This window comes from Trachypithecus francoisi, unplaced genomic scaffold (assembly GCF_009764315.1).
Source record: "Trachypithecus francoisi isolate TF-2019V2 unplaced genomic scaffold, Tfra_2.0 Lachesis_group0, whole genome shotgun sequence".
Lineage (NCBI taxonomy): Eukaryota > Metazoa > Chordata > Mammalia > Primates > Cercopithecidae > Trachypithecus > Trachypithecus francoisi.
Window position 1 is genome coordinate 9,548,488 of NW_022681453.1, and position 26,579 is coordinate 9,575,066.

At 38.5% G+C, this 26,579-nt stretch overlaps 1 protein-coding gene across 1 annotated transcript in view; it reads right to left on the bottom strand.

Annotated features, from left to right (window-relative positions):
* The window catches only part of ARHGEF26 (Rho guanine nucleotide exchange factor 26), a 145,546-nt gene that overhangs the window by 50,783 nt on the left and 68,184 nt on the right, over positions 1-26,579 (bottom strand). Inside the window, exons 7-9 of the mRNA XM_033203748.1 lie at positions 17,889-18,041; positions 14,330-14,459; positions 11,027-11,101 (exon numbers count right to left, since the gene is read on the bottom strand). Of these exons, the coding sequence (XP_033059639.1) occupies positions 11,027-11,101; positions 14,330-14,459; positions 17,889-18,041 (358 nt within the window). The remainder of the gene's footprint in view (positions 1-11,026; positions 11,102-14,329; positions 14,460-17,888; positions 18,042-26,579) is intronic.

Here is a 26,579-nt window from a genome sequence, read left to right on the forward strand (position 1 = left end):
TTAGCTCTTGGATCATCCATTGTTGGTGTATAGGAATGCTGGCAATTTCTGCAGATTAATTTTGTATACTGAGACTCTGCTGAAGTTGTTAATCAGCTTAAGAAGCTTTTGGAGCCCAGGAGTTTGAGAACAAGCTGGATAACATAGTGAGACCCCATCTCTACAAAAAATAAATACACAAAAGCAGCAAGAGAAAAGAGACAAATAACATAAAATGGAGCTGCAATACGTCTGGCAACAGACTTTTCAGTGGAAACCTTACAGGCCAGGAGAGAGAGGTATGACATATTTCAAGTGCTGAAGGTAAAAAACTTCTACCCTAAAATAGTATATCCAGGGAAAATATCCTTCAAACATGAAGGAGAAATAAAGACATTCCCAGACGAACAAAAGCTGACGCATTTCATCAACACTAGACCTTTCCTGCAAGAAATGCTAAAGGAAGTACTGTAATCAGAAAGAAAACCATGTTAATCAACAATAAGTAATCACCTGAGGGTACAAAACTCCCTGGTAATAGTAAGTACATAGAAAAACACAGAATATTATAACACTGTAACTATGGTGTGTAAACTACCCCTACCCTAAGTAGAAGAGTAAATGATTAACCAATCAAAAATAGTAACTACAACAACTTTTCAAGACATAGTCAGTACAAGAAGATAAAAACAGAAACAACAAAATGATTAAAAGTGGGGGTATGAAGTTAAGACATAGAGTTCTTGTTAGTTTTCTGTTTGCTTGTTTCCTTGTTTATGCAAATAGTGCTGTTATTATGTTAAAATAATGGATTATAATATTTGCAAGCCTCATAATAACCTTAAACCAAAAAATATACAATGGATACATGCAAAATAAAATGCAAAAAACTAAACCATATCATCAGAGAAAATAACCTTTGCTAGAGGAAGATGAAAAAGAAAGAAAGAAGGAATAGAAGACCACAAAACAACTAGAAAACAAATAACAAAAGGGCAGAAGTCCATACTTACCAATAATACCATCGAATGTAAATGGACTAAACTCTCAAATCAAAAGACACAGACTGGCTGAATGGATTAAAAAAAAAAAAAAAAAAGGACTGATTGATCTGTTGCCTACAAGAAACACTTTACCTATAAAGACACACATAGGCTAAAAACAAAGGGATGGAGAAAGATACTACATGCCAATGGAAACCCACCTCCCCCTCCAAAAAAAACAAAACAACAAGAGTCACTATACTTACATCAGACACAATGGATTTCAAGAAAAAAACTATAAGACACAAAGAAAGTCACTATATAATGATAATAGGGTCAATTCAGCAAGAGAATATAATAATTTTAAATATATATGAACTCAACACTGGAGCACATAGATATATAAAGCAAATATTATTATAGATAAGGAGATAGACCACAGTACAATAATAGCTAGAGACTTCAACACCCCACATTCAGCACTGGACAGTTTTTCCAGACAGAAAATCAACAAAGAAACATCAGACTTAATCTGCACTATAGACCAAATGGATCTAATAGATATTTACAGAACATTTCATCCAGGAGCTACAGAATACACATTCTTTTCCTCAGCACATGGATCATTCTCAAGAATAGTCTGTATTCAGGTCACAAAACAAGTCATAAAACATGCAAAAGTTCTGAAGTAATATCAAGTATATTCTTTGACCATAATGAAGTAAAACTAAAAATTAATAAGAGGAATTTTGGAACCTGTACAAATACACAGAAATTAAATAATATGCTTCTGAATGACCAGTAGGTTAAAGAAGAAATTAAGAAGGAAATTGAAAAATTTCTTGAAACAAATGATAATGGAAACACAACATATGAAAACCTATGTGATACACTAAAAGCAGTACTAAGAGGAAATTTTATAGCTGGAAGTGTCTACATCAAAGATGAGGAAAAGGCCGGGTGCAGTGGCTCACATCTGTAATCCCAGCACTCTGGGAGGCCAAGGTGGGTGGATCACTTGAGACCAGAAGTTCAAGATCAGCCTGCCAACATGGTGAAACCCCATCTCTACTAAAAAATAAGACATGGGCATATACCCAAAGGACTATAAATCATGCTGCTATAAAGACACATGCACGTGTATGTTTATTGCAGCACTATTCACAATAGCAAAGACTTGGAACAAACCCAAATATCCATCAATGATAGACTGGATTAAGAAAATGTGGCACATATACACTATACACCATGGAATACTATGCAGCCATAAAAAAGGATGAGTTCATGTCCTTTGTAGGGACATGGATGAAGCTGGAAACCATCATTCTGAACAAACTCCCACAAGGAGAGAAAACCAAAAACTGCATGTTCTCACTCATAGGTGGGAATTGAACAATGAGATCACTTGGACACAGGGTGGGGAACATCACACACCGGGGCCTGTTGTGGGGTGTGGGGAAAGGGGGATAGCATCAGGAGATATACCTAAGGTAAATAATGAGTTAATGGGTGCAGCACACCAACATGGCACATGTATACATATGTAACAAACCTGCACATTGTGTACATGTACCATAGAACTTAAAGTATAATAATAGAAAAGCATAATAATAATAATAATTAGCCAGGCATGTGCCTGTAGTCCCAGTTACTTGGGAGGTTGCGGCATGAGAATTGCTTGAACTCAGAAGGTGGAGGTTGCAGTGAACCAAGATCATGCCACTGCACGCCAGCCTGGGAGATACAGCAAAACTCTGTCTCAAAAAAAAAAAAAAAAAAAAAAAAAAAAAAGAAAAAGGAAAAACTTCAAATAAACAAACAATGAAACTCAAAGAACTAGAAAAGTAAGCGCAAACCAAGCCCAAAATTGGTAGAAAATAAATAATAAAAAAAATCTAGAGGAAATGGACAAATACTTAGACACATACCACCTACCAAGATTGAACCAAGAAGAAATCCAAAAGCTGAATAGACCAATAACAAGTAATGAGATAGAAGCTGTAATAAAAAGTCTCCAGTAAAGAAAAGCCTGAGACTCAGTGATTTTAGTGCTGAATTCTACCAATCAGTTAAAGAAGAACTAATACCAACCCTACCCAACCTATTCCAGGCAATAGAAGAGGAGGGAATACTTCTAAACTAATTCTACAAGGCCAGTATTTCCATGATACCAAAACCAGACAAAGACACATCAAAAAAGAAAACTACAGGACAATATCTCTGATTAATATTAATGCAAAAATCCTCAACAAAATACTAGCAAACTGAATTCAACAATGCATTAGAAAGATTATTTATCATGACCAAACGGGATTTATCCCTAGGATGCAAGGATGGTTCAACACAGGCAAATCAATCAGTGTAATACATTATATCAACCAAATGAAGGACAAAAATCATATGATCATTTCAATTGTACAGAAAAAGCATTTGATAAAATTCAACATCCCTTCATGATAAAAACCCTCAAAAACTGGGTATAGAAAGAACATACCCCAACATGATAAAAAATCATGTAAGACAGACCCATAGCTAGTATCATACTGAATGGGGAAAAACAGAAAGCCTTTCCTCTAATATCTGGAACATAACAAGGATATCCATTTTCACCACCGTTATTTAACATACTGGAAGTCCTAGCTAGTGCAATCAAACAAGAGAATGATATAAAGACCATCCAAATTTGGAAGGAAGAAATCAAATTATCCTGTTTGCAGATTATAAGATCTTATATTTGGAAAAACCTAAAGACTCCACAAAATAAAAACTATCAGAACTGATAAACAAATTCAGTAAAGTTGCAGGATACAAAATCAACATACAAAAATCAGTAGCATTTCTATATTCCAACAGTGAACAATGTGTAAAAGAAATTAAAAAGTAATCTCATTTACAATAGCCACACATAAAATCAAATATTTAGAAATTAACCAAAGAAGTGAAAGATCTCCATAATAAAAACTATAAAACACTGATAAAAGAAATGGAAGAAGACACCAAAAAATTCAAAAATATTCCATGTTCATGGATTGGAAAAATCAATCCATGAATATTATTATTTTTTATAATAAAATATTATTTATATTTTATTATAAATTTTTAAAAATTATTTATATATTTATAAATTATATATAAATATATATTTATAAATGATTATAAATTATATATTATTTATAATAATTATTATTTTATTTAATAATAAAAAATTATTAAAATGTCCACACTACATAAAGAAATCTACAGATTAAACGTAAACCCTATCAAAGTACTAATGGCATTCTTTACAAAAATATAAAAAATCCTAAAATTTATACGAAACCACGAAAGACCCACAATGGCCACAGCCATCCTAAGCAAAAAGAACAACATTGGAAGAATCACTTTACCTGACTTCAAATTATACTACAGAGTTATAATAACCAAGACAGCATGGCACTGGCATAAAAACAGACACATAGGCCAGAGAAGCAGTAAAAAAGAACTTAAAAACAAATCCACACACCTACAGTGAACTCATTTATGACATGAGTACCAAGAACATACACTGAGGAAAAGACAATCTAATAACGGTGCTGGGAAAACTGAAAATCCATACGCAGAAGAATAAAACTATACCCCTATCTCTTACTATATACAAAAATCAAATCAAAATGGAGTAAATACTTAAATCTAAGACCTCAAACTATGAAACTACTATAAGAAAATGTTGGGGAGAATCTCTAGGACATTGGTCTGGGCAAAAATTCCTTGAAAAATACCCTACAACCACAGGCAACCAAAGTAAAAATGGACAAATGGGATCACATCAAGTTAAAAGTCTTCTGCAAAGTATAGAGTCAATAAAGTGAAGAGACAACCCCCAGAATAGAAGAAAAATATGTGCAAGCTACCCATCTGACAAAGGATTAATAACCAGAATATATAAGAAGTTCAAACAACTCTATAGGAAAAAATCTAATAATCCAATCAAAAATGTGCAAAGATTTGAATAGACATTTTTCAAAAGAAGACACACACATGGCAAACAGGCATATGAAAAGGTCCTCAACATCACTGATCATTAGCAAAATGCAAATCAAAACTACAATGAGATATTATCTTATTCCAGTTAAAATGGCTTATATCCAAAAGACAGGCAATAATAAATGCTGGCAAGGCTGTGGAGAAAAGGCAACCCTCATACACTGATAGTGAGCATGTAAATTAATACAACCACAATGGAATACAGTTTGGAGGTTCCTTTAAAAACTAAAAATTGATTACTATATGATTCAGAAATCCTACTGCTGGGTATATACCCAAAAGAAAGGAAATCAGTATATCAAAGAGATATCTGGACTTCTACGTTTGCTGCAGTACTGTCTACAATAGCTAAGATCTTGAAGCAACCTAAGTGTCCATCAATAGATGAATGAATAAAGAAAATGTAGTACATATACACAACGGAGTATCATGCAACCATGAAAAAGAATGATATCCAGTCATTTGCAACAACATAGCTATAACAGGAGATCATTATGTTAAATGAAATAAGCCAGACACAGAAAGGCAAACATTACATGTTCTCATTTGTGGGATTTAAAAAATTTTTTAAATGAACTTATGGAGAGTAGAATGATGCTTACTGGAGGCTAGGAAGGGTAGTCGGGGGCTGGGGAGGAGGTGGGGATGGTTAATGGGTACAAAAAAAAAAAAATGAATAGGACCTACTATATGATCTATAAAATAGCACAACAGGGTGACAATAGTCAATAATAACCCCCTACATTTTAAAATGAAGAGTTTAATTGAATTATTTTTAATTCAAAAAATAAATGCTTGAGGGGATGGTACCCCATTCTCCATGATTTTTTTTTTTTTTTAATACTTTAAGTTCTAGGGTACATGTGCACAACGTGCAGGTTTGTTACATATGTATACATGTGCCATGTTGGTGTGTTGCACCAATTAACTCGTCATTTACATTAGTTATATCTCCTAATGCTATCCCTACCCCCTCCTCCCTCCCCACAACAGGCCCTGGTATGTGATGTTCCCCACCCTGTGTTCAAGTGTTCCCGTTGTTCAATTCCCACCTATGAGTGAGAACATGTGGTGTTTGGTTTTCTGTCCTTGCGAAAGTTTGCTCAGAATGATGGTTTCCAGCTTCATCCATGTCCCTACAAAGGACATGAACTCATCCTTTTTTATGGCTGCATAGTATTCCATGGTGTATATGTGCCACATTTTCTTAATCCAGTCTATCATTGATGGATATTTGGGTTGGTTTCAAGTCTTTGATATTGTGAATTGTGTAGGAGTAAATATACGTGTGCATGTGTCTTTATAGAAGCACGATTTATAATCCTTTGGGTATATACCCAGTAATGAGATGGTGGGGTCAAATGGTATTCCTAGTTCCAGATCCTTGAGGAATTGTCACACTGTCTTCCCATGATGTACTTATTTCACACTGCATGCCTATATCAAAATATCTCATGTACCTCATAAATATATGTACCTACGATGTACCCACACAATTAAATAATAAAATAATAAAAATATTTTCATATCTACTTATCTATAAAAAACTATTTCAATACTTTTCAGGGAACAGGTGGTTTTCAACTACATGAGAATTTATTTAGTGGTGATTTATGAGATTTTGGTGTACCCTTCACCTGAGCAGTGTACACTACGCCCAATGTGTACTCTTTTATCCCATCTCCCTCTCCCCTCTTCTCCCCAAATCCCCAAAGTCTATTATATCATTCTTATGGCTTTGCATCTTCATAGTTTACCTCCCACTTATAAGTGAGAACACAAGATAATTGGTTTTCCATTCCTGAGTTACTTCACTTAGAATAATGGTCTCCAACTCCATCCAAGTTGCTGCAAATGTCATTATTTTGTTTCTTTTCACAGCTGAGTAGTATTCCATGGTGTATATATACCACATTTCCTTTACCCACTCATTGGTTGATGGACATTTGGATTAGTTCCATATTTTTGCAACTGCAAATTGTGCTACTATAAACATGAGTGTGCAAGTGTCTTTTTCACGTAATGACTTCTTTTCCTTTGGGTAGATACCCAGTAGTGGGACTGCTGGATTGAATGGTAGTTCTACTTTTAGTTCTTTAAGGAATCTCCATACTGTTTTCCATACTGGTTGTACTAGTTTACATTCCCACCATCAGAGTAAAGGTATCTCCTTTTCACCACATCCATGCCAACATCTATTATTTTTTTATTTTTAAATTATGGCCATCTTTGCAGGAGTAAGTTGGTACCTCATTGTGGTTTTAATTTGCATTTACAGTTAGTGATGTTGAGCATTTTTTCACGTTTGTTGACCATTTGTCATACACATGTACTTCTTTGTAAATGGATGAAGCAATATGTTACAGTAAACGATTAAATAGAGCTTGACTATTTTGCCTCTGGGACAAAAGCTCATAATGTAACACTATCTCCAACTCTAAATAGAATTTTGATGAGGTCAGAGTTAAAGCAGACATTCTCTTTCCATGGGAGAGTAAACAGAAGGAAATAACAGGGAAGATTCATTTGGCATAAGACCATCTCTTGATCACTATTCCTTACACAGTACATATCACTCTGGATGACATGAATTATCAGAATCCTATAGAAATTATCAGATTCCCTAAAATATCTCCCCACCCCCCGCATGTTAACAGACAATCAGGAGGTAAGCACATTTTTCATTTTACAGAAATGTTGTTCTTGTTTTTAAGTTGTTTGATGAGGTCAGTAAGTCTTTCCAAGGCCCTAAATTAAAGAAATTGTCACAGTTTTTTCAGCAACATGCATGAGCAATTTCAGCAAAGTATTATTTGTATCTTGCAAACAAACTGCATTATTTTAATTGCCAGAAAGGTATGACTCTTTTTTTCCAAGAATGAGTAACTACCTAGAGACACTTACCCAAGAGATTAAGGCAGCATCTAGTTCTAAAAACTTGGGCCTCAACATACCAAATTTAACTCTCTAAAATAAAATACTGGGAACTCCCAATTTCTCTGATTTTAGATAAAGCAAACAAATGTAGTTCTACATTTTCATTCTGAACCATAAATGCTCTCTATGCATACTCTTTCTACTGAAAATATTCAATTGTTTTCCCAGAATCTATAAAACCTCATCAGTAACCTTTACAAATAAAAAAGAAGAGTAATTCTTCAGCTGACTATGTTGATTTCAACTTCCCTATAACACTGGGAGACTGAAGGAATAATTCTAATATTCATGACTCATGCTCAATAGAGAGAAAGGTATGATGCCCTTCAGAGAAAGCAAGTCATTGGAGTGATATCTCTTCACATGATAGCCTTTTGTATACTTATAGTATCAAAGTAAAGCAATTCACTGGTCTATTACATTTTTGCAAGCCTTTCCTGAAAGTATCAGTATGAAATCAAGTGAACAAGAGATGCCTGAAGGAATGTAGTCATCTACTGTAACTAAGATGTAAAATTCTTGAAAAAAAGTAAGTAACAGCCGGGCGCAGTGGCTCAAGCCTGTAATCCCAGCACTTTGGGAGGCCGAGACGGGTGGATTACGAGGTCACGAGATCGAGACCATCCTGGCTAACACGGTGAAACCCCGTCTCTACTAAAAAATACAAAAACAAAAACTAGCCGGCGAGGTGGCATGCGCCTGTAGTCCCAGCTACTCGGGAGACTGAGGCAGGAGAATGGCGTAAACCCAGGAGGCGGAGCTTACAGTGAGCTGAGATCCGGCCACTGCACTCCAGCCCGGGGGACAGAGCGAGACTCCGTCTCAAAAAAAAAAAAAAAAAAAGAAAAAAAGTAAGTCACATTTCAGGTTTAATTCAACAGCCAATTACAAGTACCTTCCTATTTTTTTCTCTGTGCAAATTCTTTTTCTTCAGTTTCTTAGTAACAATCAGGCAAAATTTGTCAAAATATCATTTATGTCCAAGACTAGAACTTCTCTAGTAGTTTCTCCTAAAAACCTTCCCCCGTTTCCCTCCCTCACCCTCCCCTAGGAAGACAGCATAGGGCTTGAGGTCTTGCAGGAAGCGCCACTGGCAGTAATACCTTATGTAACTTCTCACTTGTCAGGCTTTCTTAGTGTTCCCAAAACAGGTGTGCAGACCACTGATGGGATGAAGAGATGAATTTAAGCTCACAGATGCACTTACTTTTAATACAAAACTATATGTTAGAAAAATAAACAACTAGCTAATAAAACCCATGATTTTGTAATTATTATTGGCAAGGATGAGGATAAGTAAAATGGTGACTCGATGTAAAGTTGACTAAAAGAAACAGTACTTCGTAGTAAAGTGGTACAAAGCCATACCCAATTCATATAGGGCTATGTAACTGGAGACATTTAGGAAGCTTCTGATGCTACCATTATCTTTGCTCCTCTGTGCCAACCTCATACAACATCCTCAGTGATACTTATATATTCTATTGCTTCCTCTCAGCTAGATATTTCTATTAGTAGCTAACTCTACCTACATTTTTCTAATCTTTAAACAAATACACTAACAAAGACCCTCTCTCACTTCCCTTTCAGCACAGCTCTTTCTCTTTCCACTCCCCGAGTCTTAGACAGTCAGCTACCACTGCTGGCTGGCTGCACATTCACACCTCCCTCTCATTTCTCCATACACTCAGCTCAGGTTTCCTGCCCCCGTCCCCCAACCCCAGTATATAACCTACCTGACGATAAACCCAAGGATAACTTCAATCATTATCTCACTTTATCTTTCAGGAGCATTCAACAGAGTTAACCACCAAATCATCTGCCATTTGCCAAGCTATTACAGTTTCCCTTCTTCTCTGGTATGTTTTACTTTGTTTTGATCTTTTTTTTTTTTTTTCAGTTTCCTCCACTGGCTTCTTTTCCCTAAATAAGACTGTGAACGCTAGCATTCCTCATGGTCATTCCTCAGGCTCACTACCCTTCTCATTCCATATAGTCTCCCTAAGTAACCTCATCCACTCTCCCAGCTCCAACTATTGTCCATATGCTGATGATTCCCAAATCCATGTCTCCAGGTCTCCTCTCTGGGCTTCTGACTTGTTTATTTAGCCAACTTGGATGTTCTATAGGAATCTCAATGACAATGTGACCCAAATGGAACTTACCCACTCTCCCTATGTTTCTATTGTAGATGAAGAAGAGCATCCACTTTGCCGTCCAAGCCACAGACCATAGTCCTTGACTTCTGTTCTGAAATGTGCTCATCCAATCAGTCCCCAAGCCTGCCTCCCCAGTATACAGGCAGACCTCTCACCACCTTACCATCATGTCAATAGAGGCCACTGCCATCCCTTGCTCATCAACTACCACTGGCCTCGGAAGTGGCCCCATCCCCACTATCATCTTCATAATACATGAATTTCGCCTCTACATCATCTTAGGATTAGGCCCCCAACAGCCTAGCATGTATAACAAGGCCCCACACAGCTGGTTCCCCAGTGCTGTCTCTCAGATTGCGTTCCAGCTACACAGAGAACATTCCAGTTCTTCAAAATCTCCAATATCTTCTTGCCTTTGGATCTCTACACATACCTGAGACACACTCTTCCCACAATCCTGGGCTCAGAGCCACACCTGGGTTAGGTCTCAGCTTAGACACCACTGTGGACTTCCCTATCACGTCACCCACCACCTTCATTGTAACTCTATTTTAATGTCTGCCTTCCTCTTTCCACTGCACATTCCACGAGCGCAGTGAGCACACGTGTCTCACTCATCACTGCATTTCCAAGAAGTGGCATCATTCTTGGCACAGTGGTTGGTACTCAATAACCACTTACTGAACAAGAAATGAATCAACAGCCATTCAGCCACCAAAAGAAAATGAGGTATCTGCAGGCCCTTAAAGCAAAACTGTCTGAAACAGCAAAAATACCAACTTCACTGAGTATAGCAAATATTATTTTGTTTTGCAACTACCTAAAGAATGCTGTGCAAATGGCCATGAGACTCTACCAGTTTTCAGCATCAAGCCAAGACACACTTTGTTCTGAGACAACTGAATGGTTTCCTGTCTCACAAATAAACTGTCACCCAACAGTTACCTTGCTTACTTCCTTCAAGGCTCTTTTGCAGACTTCATACTTTGGAGAGTCCTTAGGTGTTTTTTGACAGATAGTCTGTAATGAAATAAAGGTGAACAAAATTTATTGATTTATTTTATTAAGTAAAATAAAACCAATGTCCAGCCATATCCTCTTACTCATAGCAAACGATGCCAAACATGGTATTATGGATGAGTATGAGGATAATATTAAAACCCAATGTAAAAACCAGGAAATAATCTTTAAACACAGGATCCAAGTCTATCCAGGGAATGGTTAAGTAAGAAGATAGAATTCAGAGGTGGGCACCCTGGCTTCAAATCCCAGGTCTGCCCCTTACTAGTTATGCAACCTTGGGCAAGTCACGTCTTTATAACCCTCTCTTTCCTCATCTGTAAAACTGGGGTGATGCCAAATACATCACAACGTTGTTAGAAGTGTTAATGATAATTTATGTAAAGTTCTTTATGAGTGCCCGGCATACGGTACGCCCTCAATAAATAAGAGTTATTCTAATTATCACCATTATAATCATTGTTATTAGAGGCGATTATATTTGTAGATGATACATTTTGAATGAAAAGAACAGCCAGGCACAGTGGCTCATGTCTATAATTCCAGCACTTTGGGAGGCCAACACGGGCAGAATGCTTGAGTCCAGGAGTTCAAGACCAGCCAGGGCAATATGGAGAAACTCCATCTCTACAAAAATACCAAAAAAAAATTATCCAGGCATGGTGGTGTGCACCTGTGGTCCCAGCCACTCAGGAGGCTAAGGTGGGAGGGTCACTTGAGCCCAGGAGGTGAAGGTCACAGTGAGCCGAGATCACTCTTTGCACTCCTGGGTGACAGAGTCTCAAAGAAATAACAACCAACCAACCAAAAAAAAAAAAAAAAAAAAAAAATGAGCAAGGGAAAAAGAGCCTGCTAGGTTTTCTGTGATATATTTATACTGAGAAATTTCATTTGAGATAGTAAAATCAAGGTCAAAGAGGGTCAATTCCCAGTAAATTTAATTACCTATAACTTTAAAGCTATACACACACATTCAAAGTCCAAAGAACCAATTTAATTATTGAAACTGTTTATTTCAATTAACAAGCTTAATTGAATTTTCAAATGAGATAAAATTGAAGAGACACTACTTTAAGTACATTTATATTCTGCCTAAATGGCCAGATTTCCACACATGAGAAACAGATTAGAGGAACAGGCATCAGGCAGAGGTAGAAAGTAGCTGGGGACTAGCAAGTCACTGGTCCCTTAAATGTACAGAAGCACCAAGCCAAACCATCTGACAGTCAGGCATCAAGATTTTTAACTATGTGCTATGTGAGAAACACAGAACGCACCATCTGTGGAGGTTCTTGTATTTTTTGACTATGACCTACTGTAAGAAATACTTTTACACTGCAACCAGCACACATGCACACACAAATGAACCAGGATTTTATGAAACAATATTTAACCACTTTATAAGCAATGCTCATAATTCAAAAATCAGTTTTTTGACCCACTAATGGGTATGAAAGCAGCATGAAAAATACTGGTTTATGTCCCTGAGAGCAAGCATCTGTAGCTGGACTCCATATATTGATATTTTATGTAAAATTCTGTGCATATACAAACTCTCTGGGAAGAAAAGCTATAGCTTTACTCAGAATCTCAATGGGGTCTGTGGCTTAAATAAAGCTTAAAGCCTACTGAGCAATCATGGCATGAATCTCCAACACTGTATAACATAATGTGTTAGATTTTGGAGTCCCATTCTATACAAGTAAATTTCTCAAATTTAAAGAGGCTATAAAAGGCTTGGTGATCATAGCATATATAAAATCTGGAAAACATGTTTAAAATGCATTTCATTTATTTTTGTTCTTTTATTTCAATTGTCAAAGAGGAATAAAATGCATTTGCAGAAGAAGAAAAATAATCTGAAAATTCCAAAGTCTAACATTACAAGAAATGTTATATTTACAAAGCACTCACTTCTTGTTTAAAAAAACAGTCACATTTGAAATAATATTTCCTTACATGGACCAAAGTTTCCTTCTTAAGCCAAAATTTGATTTTGATAACTTAGCAGCATTCTATCTTTAAACACAATAAATACTGATTTCAAAAAAAAAAAATCAGAAAGTGAAATGTTTAAAACCGCAAGCTTCCCAAAATGCACACAGGAGGGAAGTTCCTGAGTTACAGGAGATGGGTGGAGAAGGTGTAAAGGCGGTAGAACGAGGTGAACTTGAGGAGCACAAGGTGCTGTGAATCCTGAAATAACTGACAAAACCTCTCCAAAACTGCAGCAGTCAGCTAAATGCTCATGATCTCATGCTTTTACACATTTCAAAATTTCAGCATTTTTAAAGAATATATTTTAGAATTTACAATGGGAAACAGAGGTGAAATTTACTTTGTAACCTTAATCATAATTTTTAATATATATTTTACTTTAATCAGTAAAAATCAGGTATGTAAAAAGTTGACCTTATATCAACATTATGATCCAATTTTAAAGTAGGATTGTAACAAAATATTTTCTAATTAGATCAAAAAGACACTCTGTGGTCCACTGCTGGGATGGCACCTGTGTCAAGCCACCCTGTTTTTCTCTTTTGCTGCTCTAGCAGCTCCAGTGCAGCCAGTAGCAGGCTCTCCTGCCCATAGCCTACCTGTCTTTCCAGCTGCAGGTACTACTAGGCAGATTCCACTCACTCTTCCCAGTCATGTCTTGCCATTATTCAAAGTCAAACACTTGCTTTCTTCATGAATGCTGCCTAACACAAGAAAGATGCTGGGCTTTCCTCACTCACTTTGCACAATGATAATACAGGCAATACTAAGCCTTGTCATGCTGAAGAGACACTCATTCCTGTATGAAATGGAAGCCCCAGGGCACCTTGGAACATTACAGATGAAGGGATCTCAGTGATCAGTCTGAGGAATCTTAGGCCCAAAGAGACTGAGTTGCTCAAGGTCACACGCCTAATGGCTTAGCTAGAATTGGAATCCAGGCCTCCTGACATAAAGAAGCCACAACTCTTCCTATTTCAAAAACTGCTGAGTAAGTGGGTGATGAGATCCAATTTCTTCAGAATGACCACAGAAGCCTAAATGAAAGATAATTTCCAGAGATATCAGACACAGGTGAGATTTTCCGAACAAATACCACCTTCTCGCTTAATTGGGGGATTTTTAGACCTTTAAATATGCATCAATTTAAGTGGAATAAGAATAATTTTCTTAATCAGATTTAGAGAAGCACAGCTATCCACAGAGGAAAAAGCCACTGTCATGTCTTACATCCATCAGCAGGGGAAGGCGGGTCACCCTCTGCATGGGGAGAATGAGAAAAGAGATCATGGGTAAGTTCCTACAGTCTTCATGGGACTCAATCCTTGACAATACTTCCTTAAAGGATGGATTGGTAGCTCTGAGGGAAAACAAAGAAAAGAGAAACTTCAAAATATGTCCTCCTCAAATTAAGCAGCAAATAAAAATGTATTACAAGATACTGTGATAAATCCATATGGCATCAACTATTGTAAACTATATGAAAACATCATAAGCACATAATTACACAGGCAAATATGAATGGCTTGTCTGCCTTTTATATTCAAGGCTGAATATAATAAGATGTGGATTTCACCTAACAGTATTAACAACAAGGCAAAACATGTATTAGCTAGAAATTTATACAAGTGGAAGGTAAGCAAATGAAGAAGCCATGGTATCATAATGGTGAATATATGGTCATAAATCAGTATACAGACTAGGTCTTAGATCTGATCATCTATAAACACATAAGATTAATAAGATCATAAATAATATGTTTTAAGCCACTTCTCCAGTCCTAGACAATGATATAAGAAATTAACAGTTAGACTGGATTTCAGAGGCTTTAGGCCACAAAGATCCTCTTTCTGAGACAGACAACCTTTTGATCACATCAGTCAAAATATTCCTCTTTTTCTCCTGTTAATGTAAGAAAAATATTCATGCTGCTATAACATTTCAATGAAACTTAGCAAGATACTGTGACATATATTCTTTCATGCGGAACCACCTACATAACTTTTAAGGAAGGCCAGATAGGGATTCCAGTAAGAAAATGGAATGCAGAAAGGTCCCTACCTCACCAAGTAAATATGACTTAGTAACTGGCAAAGACAGAAGTCAAACCCAGGTTTGTTTGGTTTTTTTTGAGATGGAGTCTTGCTCTGTCACCCAGGCTGGAGTGCAGTGGCACGATCTTGGCTCACTGCAGCCTCCCAGGTTCAAGCGATTCTATGCCTCAGCCTCACGAGTAGCTGGGATTACCGGTGTGCGCCATGACGCCCAGCTAATTTTTGTATCTTTAGTAGAGACAGGGTTTCGTCATGTTGGCCAGGGTAGTCTCGAACTCCTGGTTTCAAGTAATCCATCTGCCTCGGCCTCCCGAAGTGGTGGGATTACAGGCATGAGCCACTGTGCCCGGCCTCAAACCTAAATTTTCTAATGTTAAATCTGACACTCTTGTCCCCCCTATCTCTCACTCTCTTACCTCACTTCATCCCATGAGGAGCTCTGTAGAGCTCCACTGCCACTTTCCAAGGCAGGGAGGGTAGGAGGTAGATGGATATTGTACTCCCATGAGGGGAGAAGGAAGCAGGATAGTGGCAATAGAGTCATTTTAAAAAAAAATGTCATTTTGAAAATGAAATAATTTTGTTCAAGGCTGCTACTAAAAGCAGGGAGGGGGAGAATGCCAGAATAGCAAAAGAAATGATACAGTAACATTTCATTTCCATTTTCTCTAATTGAGAAGTTTTAAGTTTCCTTTTACTGACAGCTTTGACAAGATTTTTAGAAAGTTAAAAAATATATTTAAAAAACTCTAAATTAGTTGTATATTTAAACAACTCAGGTCCTAGTCCCCTACCTCACCTTTCAAAGGCTCTGATTAAATAGTCTGGGATGGACTCTGGACACTGTATATTTGCTCATTTCCAGGCCCCAAAGTATTTCTAACATACAGTTAGAATTGAAAGCCACTGTTCTAACCTTAAATTCACATCAACCGTGGGCCAGGCGCGGTGGCTCACGCCTGTAATCCCAGAACTTTGAGAGGCAGAGACAGGTGGATCATGAGGTCAGGAGATCGAGACCATCCTGGCTAACACGATGAAACCTGGCCCCTACTAAAAATACAAAAACATTAGCCAGGTGTGGTGGCACGCACTTGTAGTCCCAGCTACTCGGGAGGCTGAGACAAGAGAATCGCTTGAATCTAGGATGTGGAAGTTGCAGTGACGCAAGATTGTGCCATTGCACTCCAGCCTGGGCGGCAGAGCGAGACTCCATCTGAGTGGGGGAGGGGAAATCACATCAACTCATCAACTGCAACAAAGCCCCTGAAAACACAACTACTAATTGCCATGTGAAAGTGCAGATGATGTTATCATTAAGCTAATTTAGATAAAACCTTTAAGAGTCACAGGATGCATAGCAGTACCTGGTGACATTTTTTAAATTCTGCAAAACAAAATGAAACTCAAATTTATCTCTAATTCAAGGCCTTGTTTTCAGACATGAACTTGCATTCTCTAACAGTTACAAGCAACCTCTGTTCCTATAGCAGCCTTTCCCACCAGAGGGTGGTGGAGTGAGGAAGTGATGGGTGTGGTTTTACCCTCAGGGGACCTTCTGCAATGTCTGGGAAGATTTTTGGCATCCAGCAGATGGAAGCCAGGGATGCCCTTAAGCATCTTACCAGGCATAGGACAGCCCACCACAAAGACTTATCCAGTCCAAAATGTCAATTGTGCGAACAAACCCTGCTTTATACTAAAAACCTCATTTGGGGTTGGCAGCTGTGTGTTTTCCACCCTGGCTATACGAAAATGTCATGAAGATGTGAAGAGAGGGGGCCATCATCAGCCTTCTCACCAGCTTGGAGGCTTTGACTATTTCTCCAAGCAGCCATAAGCTAGTCATCCCCAACCCCTACTCCTCCACAGGGGTCTCACATGTTGCACAGTTGACCAAAGCTCCGTGCTATGGTCATAAATGCCACAACTCACAGGAGGGGGTGAGAATGATAACAGCCATTAAGCTCCCAAACTGGGTTTATAGCAGTGCACAACTGTGCTATAAAACAGCTACTTGTGATAAACAGGACTCTTTAAAATACACATAGGCATTACTGAACAATTGGTGACTCTTTTAAGGACACAGATGGCATTATGTATCACATCAAAACTCTCAGTAACCTAAAAAGGACAAAAAGAAGTGTTGGGAAATCTAATACTTGAGACTTCTGCTGCATAACTGAAATCTTCAAGAACATTATTTTGTTCTATCGCCTTCCTTCAGAACTTCTCTCCTCTCCTCAATCCTAACTACCCAAGGGGAGGAATAATCAGCAATTTTTGTAAACAATTCATTATCATTGTCAATTGAACGGATGGAGATCAGAATAGTAGAGAAAACCCTGGATCTTAGCTTCTAGCTCCATCTCCTCAAGAATTCCCTCTAGGCCTCAGGGAAACCACCTAATTGCCAGTTAAAAGCTCAGAAAACTAGCGGTTTGGAGTGAGGACCACCTCCGTGTCTTGCAGCAATTAAAAACAAAGAAACAATAAACAAGGACAACATCAAGAACAAACTATAATTTCATAAGACAGAAAATAATCTACCCACTAGATTTTTCTACTTAAACACCCTCGCCCTAAAAGTAATGCTCTTAAACATTTCTCCTCTGGGAAATAGCCTATTAGAAGGCATTTCTAAATATAATTCAAAAGATCAATTAATTTCAGTCAATGTAGACTAATTAAAACTAGGTTAGACTATTAAAACTGTAGCATTCAACATTGCTTACAACAATTTTTGTAGTGTTCTTTGTTGGTAGACTTCATTTGTGCAGTATTTCACATATGGGTCAAATGTGGATGCTGTGTGTTTTTCCACAATGTCACTTATATCATCTATGAAGATATTATTCTGATGTCTTGCTTCCAACTCTATAAAGAACCTGAAAAATCAAAGGGAAAAAAGTTTACATATCTTTCATACACTCTAACAGATAACAGGTTATCCTCATGTAATGTTATTACATGGGGTTTGAAAATTCAACAGTACACAGCACCAACTAAAAAATATTTTTAAAAACTACAAAAATTTTATCCAAGTTTAAATCTATCATATCAACACCTCCTTGAGGATGGGTATTGTGGCTCATGCCTATAATCTCAGCACTTTGGGAGGCTGAGGCAGGAAGATCACTTGAGGCCAGGAGTTCAAGACAAAACCAAAAAAAAATTTTTAAAAAGTTGTTATTGCTTCAAGTGTTTGGCTTCAAACACCGATAATCCGAGGCATTGCTCTGCCTTCATGTACTTTAGACTAAACATATTTCACTATTTTTCAAGAATTCTTTATGGGAAGGGGAGTGAATGCTTATATATTTTATGTATTGAAAAGTACATGAACAAAACACCTAAATAAATGCTTAAAAAATAAGTCTGAGGCCAGGTGTGGTGGCCCACACTTGTAATCCCAGCACTTCGGGAGGCCGAGGAGGGTAGATCACGAATTGGAGGGATCGAGACCATCCTGGCCAACATGGTGAAATGCCGTCTCCACTAAAAATACAAAAATTAGCCAGGTGTGGTGGCACGTGGCTGTAGTCCCAGCTACTCGGGAGGCTGAGGCAAGAGAATCGCTTGGACCCAGGAGGCAGAGGTTGCAGTGAGCCAAGATCGCGCCACTGCACTCCAGCCTGGCGACAGAGACCCCGTCTCAATAAAAATTTTTTAAAAAAAAGAAAAAAAACCCAACAGTCTGAAATAAATCTAACACTATATAGTTTTTTCTCTCAAAATAAAAATAATCATATTATTTTAAATCTGATAATATAAATGGTATTTAAATCACTCCCTTCCTCCCTCCAATCCCTTCTTTTCTCCCTGCTTCCCTTCTCTTTCTTTCCTTCCTTCTTTCCTTCCCTCCCTCCCTCCTTCCTTCCTTTCCTTCCTTCCTTCCTTTCCTCCCTCCTCCCTCTCTCTTTCTTTCCTTTCTTTTCTTTCTTTCTTTCTTCTGAGAAAGGGCCTCACTCTGTCACCGAGGCTGGAGTGCACTGGCATTATCTCTCACCTCACTGCAATCTCCACTTCCCAGGATCAAGTGATTCTCCTGCCTCAGCCTCCTGAGTAGTTGGGATTACAGGCATGTGCCACCATGCCTGGCTAATTTTTGTATTTTTTAGTAGAGATGGGGTTTCACCATATTGACTGGGCTGGTCTCAAACTCCTGACCTCAACCGATCTACCCACCTTGGCCTCCTGAAGTGTTGGGATTACAGGCGTGAGCCACCACACCCGGCCAGTGTTACCAGATTTAGTGTATAAATAGATAGCAATTTAGGGTCATCTAAATAGATACATACAAACAAGTATATATATCTATAATATACATATATATGATATATATCATTATATATGTCATATAGATAGCCATTTTTTTATCCATTCATCTGCTGATGGAGACTTGGGTAGTTTCTAGTTTTTGGCTACCTGGAATAATGCTGCTATGAACATTTGCATACGAATATCTATTTGTGTGTCTGTTTTCAAGTCTCTGGGGTATACATCTATCGGTGGAATTTTAACCACACCATGCAATAGTATGTGTATGAGTGTGGGGGTGTAGGTATCTGTGTGTGTGTGTGTTTGAGAGTGTGTAGAGAAATGATAGCATAATACCTGAACCAAAACAGAAGAAGCTGAATTATATACCAAGGAGAGGTTAGTTCACTAAACAAAACTGAGTAAGAAATGATCCTTTCCCTCCCAACACTCACAGTGGAGTGGTTGATGAGAGGCATGCAGCCAATTACAACAGAGGATCTAAAACACAGGTGTGGTATAATAAAATAATAAGTATTTGGTCTTCATCCCTGGTTCTTGAAACACAGCTCCCTAAATACCTGGAATCTCCACAGTGATAGTGTTTTTCGTATGCCAGAGAGATGACTGGTAGCTGGGGGCCCTTTGATAGCTTCGGCATGGCTCTCCGCATGCCAGAAAGACCAAGCAAGGATTGCAGGGTTGGAACTTTTAGCCATCCCTGCCTACCTCCAGTCATAAGAAGAGAAGAGTTTGAGTTCAATTGTCAAGGAACGATGATTTAATCAATTATGGCTACGTAATGGAGCCTCCATCATAACCCTTAGTTGATGGGGTTAGGGAGGGACGATGAACACCTTGAGGTGCTAGGAGGGTAGCAGGCCCTGAGAGGACTAGGTGGTCTGTAGTACCTACACCCTCTCCAGCCTTGCCCTGTAACAATCCTTGTATTTGGCTGTTCTTGAGTTGTACCCTATATAATAAACCAGAAATTGTAGAGTATCTTCCTGAGTTCTGTGAATCATTTTAGCAAAGCATCAGGGCCTGAAAGAGTGGGGGATTGTGGAAATCCCCCTGCAACTTCGTAGCCAAGTTGGAGAGAAGTGTGGGTAATCTGGGGAACCAATGTTTGCATCTGCTGTCTTAAATGAAGGCAGTTTTGTGGGCTGAAACCTTAAACCTGTGGAGTCTGATGCAAACTCAGGGTGGTTAATGTCAGAACTGAAATTGTAGCCCTGGAAATGTAGGACACACAATTGGTGTCTCAAGAGTTAGAGAACTGGTTGATATAAGAAAAAAAAATCACACATTTGGTGTCAGAAGTATGGTGAGTAAAAATAAAGAGGCCTACAAAGAAAACTCCAGAGGGCAGAGTAACCAACCTCGCGGTAAGCACAGGTGAGGACACGTGTAAGTTGGATCATTACCGCCAAGGATGACATGATGGGAGCAGGGGAGAGAAGCACAATGGGCAGAGGAAGCAACGTGGGTCTGGTTGGGGAAACTGGAAAGTTCAGTGGAGCTGAGGTATAGACTCTAGGAGGAACAAGGGCACAGAAAGAAGACTGCAGAGCAGGCTTGAGCTCAATTGCAAAGGTTAGACTGCGTGCTGGAAAGTTTAGGATTAATCTGCAGACTGTAAGAAACCACTGGAGGTGTGGAAGCCAATAAATCACTCAATCCGAGAAAACTGGAGCAGAGCAAGGATGGATTACTAGCAGGGAGGGACAGATGGCAAGCAGGCTGGTTAGGTGGCTAATCTGGGCAAGTCAACAATAAAGCCTAGTAGTGGAAAATCAAGAGAGGACACAGCGTAGGGTAACAATCTGGAGATAAAATTAATAGACTCAAGAAATTCGTTAGATGGGAAGTCAATGAAGATGCTGAGATTTCCAGTCAAGGTTTCCACCTGGGCAGCAAAGTGGGTTCTTAAACTATTAATGAAGACAGAGATTCAGGAAGAGGGGGAAGAAGCAGGAAGAGCTCCATTTAATTTTGCCTTGGAGATGTCTAATGGACAGCTAAAAATACCCATCTGCGAGAATTCAGAGGAATGTGAATTCTAGGTACTGTATCATTGAGACTACTTGATTTCTAGCTGGTTTTCACATAAATACAAAATATTTGTACAACTGTTTTGTAATGCAAATGTATAGAAAATTGTTCAAAGAAAATCGAAAAAAGAAGAAACCATTCGTAAGGCCATTATCATGTAATTCTAGAATATAAATATCTTGAGGCAAGTATCTCTTACAATTTGTCTTTAGCTTACACTGTTACCAGCCTGAAGGAATGCAACTATATAACCAAAAACAACAGTAACTTGGCTTTTCTCAATGAAAAGGAAAATTTCATTTATTACTGTAAAAGTTTTGCCAAAGTACAATATTAAAAATAAGGTACTAATTAAATATGTTTATGCTACTTACTTCAATATAAACCAAATCACCCATCTTTTATTTTTACAATGATGTAATTAAGACATAATTTAAAGCTTTCTATGTTAAATGATCTACTGGTTATTCTGGGAAATTTGCATACTTTACTAAGTGAGCTAGCTACAAAAAGACCAAGAAAGTATTTCTAAAACATGAGGTATGATTTCAGGAACCAAGACTGCTGGTGAATCAAATCAAATCTGAAGCAAAAGTAAAAGTATTCTGGTTCCCTGGATGAAACTTGAATGAAATAATCTGGGCCTACTGGGAGGACAACTTTTTAATGGAAATACGTATTTAAGTTCCATGATTTTTTTTCTGGGGTAATACTTTCATTATTTCCTCTTCGTAGTACTACCAAGATGTTCACGTTTTATAATCAATCATGTTACACAACCTTCATCTTTTTTTCCCCCTAAAGCATTTCCAATCTCACCCCTAAAGAGAAACCTTCTGTGGACCAGGAAAAGCTGCCTAGAAACATTCTCTCCTAACCAGAAACACAAGTTAGCCCTGTTTGACTGTCAACTCACCATCACAAGGAAACTCACACCCATACTTCAAACGAGTGCTTTAAATGATTGCAGTCTGCCCAGGTGAGCTCCTGAGCTGTGCAGATAATGGTCCTATCAAACATACAAGGCCAACCTCCCAGGAGGTTCAAGATTCAGCTAAAACCCATGTTTGAAAAAACAGCCTGATGTGGAGCTTGCTTATGGTCTAGTAAGCTTTCTTCTAACATTTTTTAAAACTGTAGGGATTTTCTTTAGGCCTTTTGTGGTTGCTTTTTTATGTGATGATCTTAAATGTGGCACTACATTTTTGAGGAAAAAACAAAACCAGCAGCGAGCCTGCTTTATGAGATGGTCATTATACCCATTTTACAGATAAGAAAACCAAGGCAAAGAGTGCTTAAGTCACAACTTAGTTTGAAATCAGAGCCAGACCCTGTGCTTGAACCAAAACACCTGCTGTCTCAGCTCTCAGCAGCGGGCTGATCTTGCCCACCTGTTACTACTGGCCAGCCCTCAACGAAGACATCCAGCAAGAAGAGTAGCAGCTGGAACTGAAAAGAAAGAGTTCATTTTCCAAGAAGATTAATGTTGAATGGTCTCAGCAAATAAATTACAGAAATCAACAGAGTGCAGACGTTCACAGTAAGATCCATGCCACGACAAGGTGTGAAGACAACAGACGGGTCCGCAACCATATTAGGTTCAGCCTCCAAGAAAGATAATCAGGAGAATCACAGCCAGCAATGTGCTCTGGTCCTGGCTGACACAGTGTGATCAAATACTGGTTTACGGGTGCCCTGTGAAGACCTCTGGGGGTTATTCATTTTGGCCCTCCTATTCTCGCTCCCCTTTTTGCCTCATGAATCCCACTCATCCTTCATGTATCAGATTTTTTTTTTTTTTTTTTTTTTTTTTTTTTTTTTTTTTTGAGACGGAGTCTCGCTCTGTCGCCCGGCCTGGAGTGCAGTGGCCGGATCTCAGCTCACTGCAAGCTCCGCCTTCCGGGTTTACGCCATTCTCCTGCCTCAGCCTCCCGAGTAGCTGGGACTACAGGCGCCCGCCACCTCGCCCGGCTAGCTTTTTTTTTGTATTTTTTAGTAGAGACGGGGTTTCACCGTGTTAGCCAGGATGGTCTCGAACTCCTGACCTCGTGATTCGCCCGTCTCGGCCTCCCAAAGTGCTGGGATTACAGGCTTGAGCCACCGCGCCCGGCCCATGTATCAGATTAAATTTCATCTCTTCCAGGAAGCTTTCCCTGACCCTACTGGGATAGGCTAAGCTCTCTGGTTCTATGACTTCAGAAACCCCCATACTTTTTCTTCAGTGTACCCGCTATGATGGTAATTAATTCTTTTATAATTTTTGTTTACTTTTGTCTCTCTTAGCAAGGTCTAGAAGATGGGGCCATGTCTGCTGTGTTCGCTACTCTCTCTCTCTATATATATAGTGTGTGTGTATATATATATATATATAGTGTGTGTGTGTATATATATATTGTGTGTACATACATATATATAGTGTGTGTATATATATAGTATGTGTATACACACACACACACACACACACACACCCCCCCCAGACCTGGCCACAGTACCTGGAATATAGGAGACAGTCAAATATTTGATAAGTGAATATATAAACAAATGAAATTTATTGTTTTAAATATAAAATGATACAGGTGAAACATGTAAAAGAATTTTGTTCTATTATTATTTTACTGAGAGAGTAATAACCACAAATTGGGTCAGTCTCTGTCTTGCTTTTAAAGTGGTCAGTCTCTACCTTGCTTTTATCACTGATAAGTCAACATATATATAATCGGCCACAAGTTGGTTTCCCAGAACTGCACTAGGTACAGGAAGGGCCACCTATGAAGATACAAACTCCCAGCACAAGTCTTTACAATTCTTCAATTAGGATTACTAAGGTGAGACCAAGTCCAATCTGAGTTTCTTCAACGCCAGCTTCATTTTCTGAAAAACCTGCCAGACCAGCCCCTACCCTATCCAATTCAGGAGGATGCCAGGGAGGCTAAGCAGCTCAGCCCTCAGCATTCTAGCTCTGGAAACACAGGAAAAAAGGAGCTCTGGTTATAATCAATGCTGCTGTCCTGTGCCCTCCTCAGAATGGCATCCTTACAAGGTACTTTTTCTTCATTCATATCCATCTGCCTAAAGCAAACTGAAATCATTCCTGGACGTCTCCCTCACTTAAATGAGCTGTCAATCTAAATGGCTGCATTATCCTACCAGAGAAGGTCACATTCACTTAGGCTGGAGACTTGTAACATACCAGGCAGGTTTCACATGTCTAAGTTGCTGTTATATAATAAAATATCTTCACTAAACAAAGAAATATTCCAGATAAGTGGCAGCAAAGTATGTGCTGCTGGAAATACTTTCCTAACACAGAACGTTCTGTACTCTACCAAAATGAATTTATATCTGCTGCCAGTAAGTGAGATTTGGGGCTTCTTTATTTGGAATTTTTTTGGTGGTCACATTGACACTGAAGGTCGACATCAGTTTCTTTTGACATACTGGATCAGAGAGAGTAAAAGCATGGCAAGCGCACCGTCATTAACCCATGGCAGGTATCAGTAACTGTCTGGAACTCTGCCTACATGCAGAGTTTACACTCCAAGCAGTCATTAATGATACATCAAAATCAGTGCTGAAGAAGATGAAGCTCATGAATGAATCCTTCACCAGAGACTAACAGTGATAGGAAATGCGTTGATTTGACAAAAGTATAGGACAGTTGCTTCTCAATCAGAAAATATCCTACCTATATCCTGATCTGGTAAAGGTCTCAAGAGATTTCCTTTTCAGCAGACTATATGTCTTCTCACATTCTATTTTAGCCTTTTCTTCTGAAATTTTATCTCTGGATTGATAATAAGAGGATAAGAAATTAAAAGTGGTTTGGGACATGAGGGAAAAAAAAGTTCTAAACAAAAATGCTCTGGTAGTTCTCGTTCCCATTTTTACAGCTACTGTTTGATCCTTAAAATCTCTAGGATAATTTTTGTTAAACAATTCTTGTCATCCTGTTAAACCTTAAAGATCAGCCTGGATAAACGGCAGAAAAGACTGAGGTAAAAGACACAAGCTAAGGGTATTTTCAGGACTTTGAATCAAAGGGTTTTCTTAGCCTTAACACCACACAACACAGAGCCTGCTTAGGTTTAAATCCAGCTCTGCACAGGCACCTGCAGTTCAAGGCACCTGGCAAATCCCAAAAAAGGAGAAGGAGAGTGGAGTGGGAGCCTGGGGAGGGAGAGGCAGAGAAACTACAAAACCAAGTGTCCCTCAACTCTTCCGTATCAGTTAAAGCTCTGACGTACTTAGTCCTTCCTCTTACTGATAATGTATTTGCTAGAAGGAATATATACAAGACCATACAAATATAGGAAAACAGTATAAAGAAAAGACCTTGCAATTCTAATACTATTAAGACTGAGTTTTTGCCTAAAAATGACCATTTAAAGTATTTATCATCTGAACTTGTTTCACAGAAATAAAGTGGAGAAAAAGGAACTTGTTCCCATGGTAACCTGCAGACTTGATTCTTTTGTTTCTGCGCTACTCAAATGCATTCACCCATATTTTAATTTCTCCCAGAAATGAGGATAACACTCCTTAGATATAGGGATAATGAATGACAGAAAACATGCCAGCACTCTTATCACAACATCCTTAGAAGAGAAAAGAGTCTGTGAATGCTTGGGCCTGAGATGCTCTGGGTTATTATGGAGGGTTTTTCAATTTATAATTACATTTTTTATGTGGATATAACCATTAATCTCCACCTAATGAAAACTGCCCCCTACTTTTATATATGACCATGGAGACACAGACAAGTATGTCTGTTCACCCTGGGATCTCCAGTGCCTAACAAAGAGTAAACACTCAATAGATGTGCTGAATGAATCAATACTAGGTACCTATTATTCTTCCTTGCCCCACTATTAAAGTGCATTCTTCCAAGGAGAACAATGAGAAAAAAATACAAAGCAAGTATCTACCAGGATGATTTAGTAACCACATTAAATTATCACTTCTGATGGGGGTGAGCTCCGCGGAGAGGCCAGCTTTCCCAGCTGTCAGAATCAGGTTGGCAAATATCACGTGTGGAAGTTTACACTCCGTACACAGCATCCTCCATGCAGGGTTTGTATCTGCAAGGACAGTTTTGCTAATCCATTGCCTGG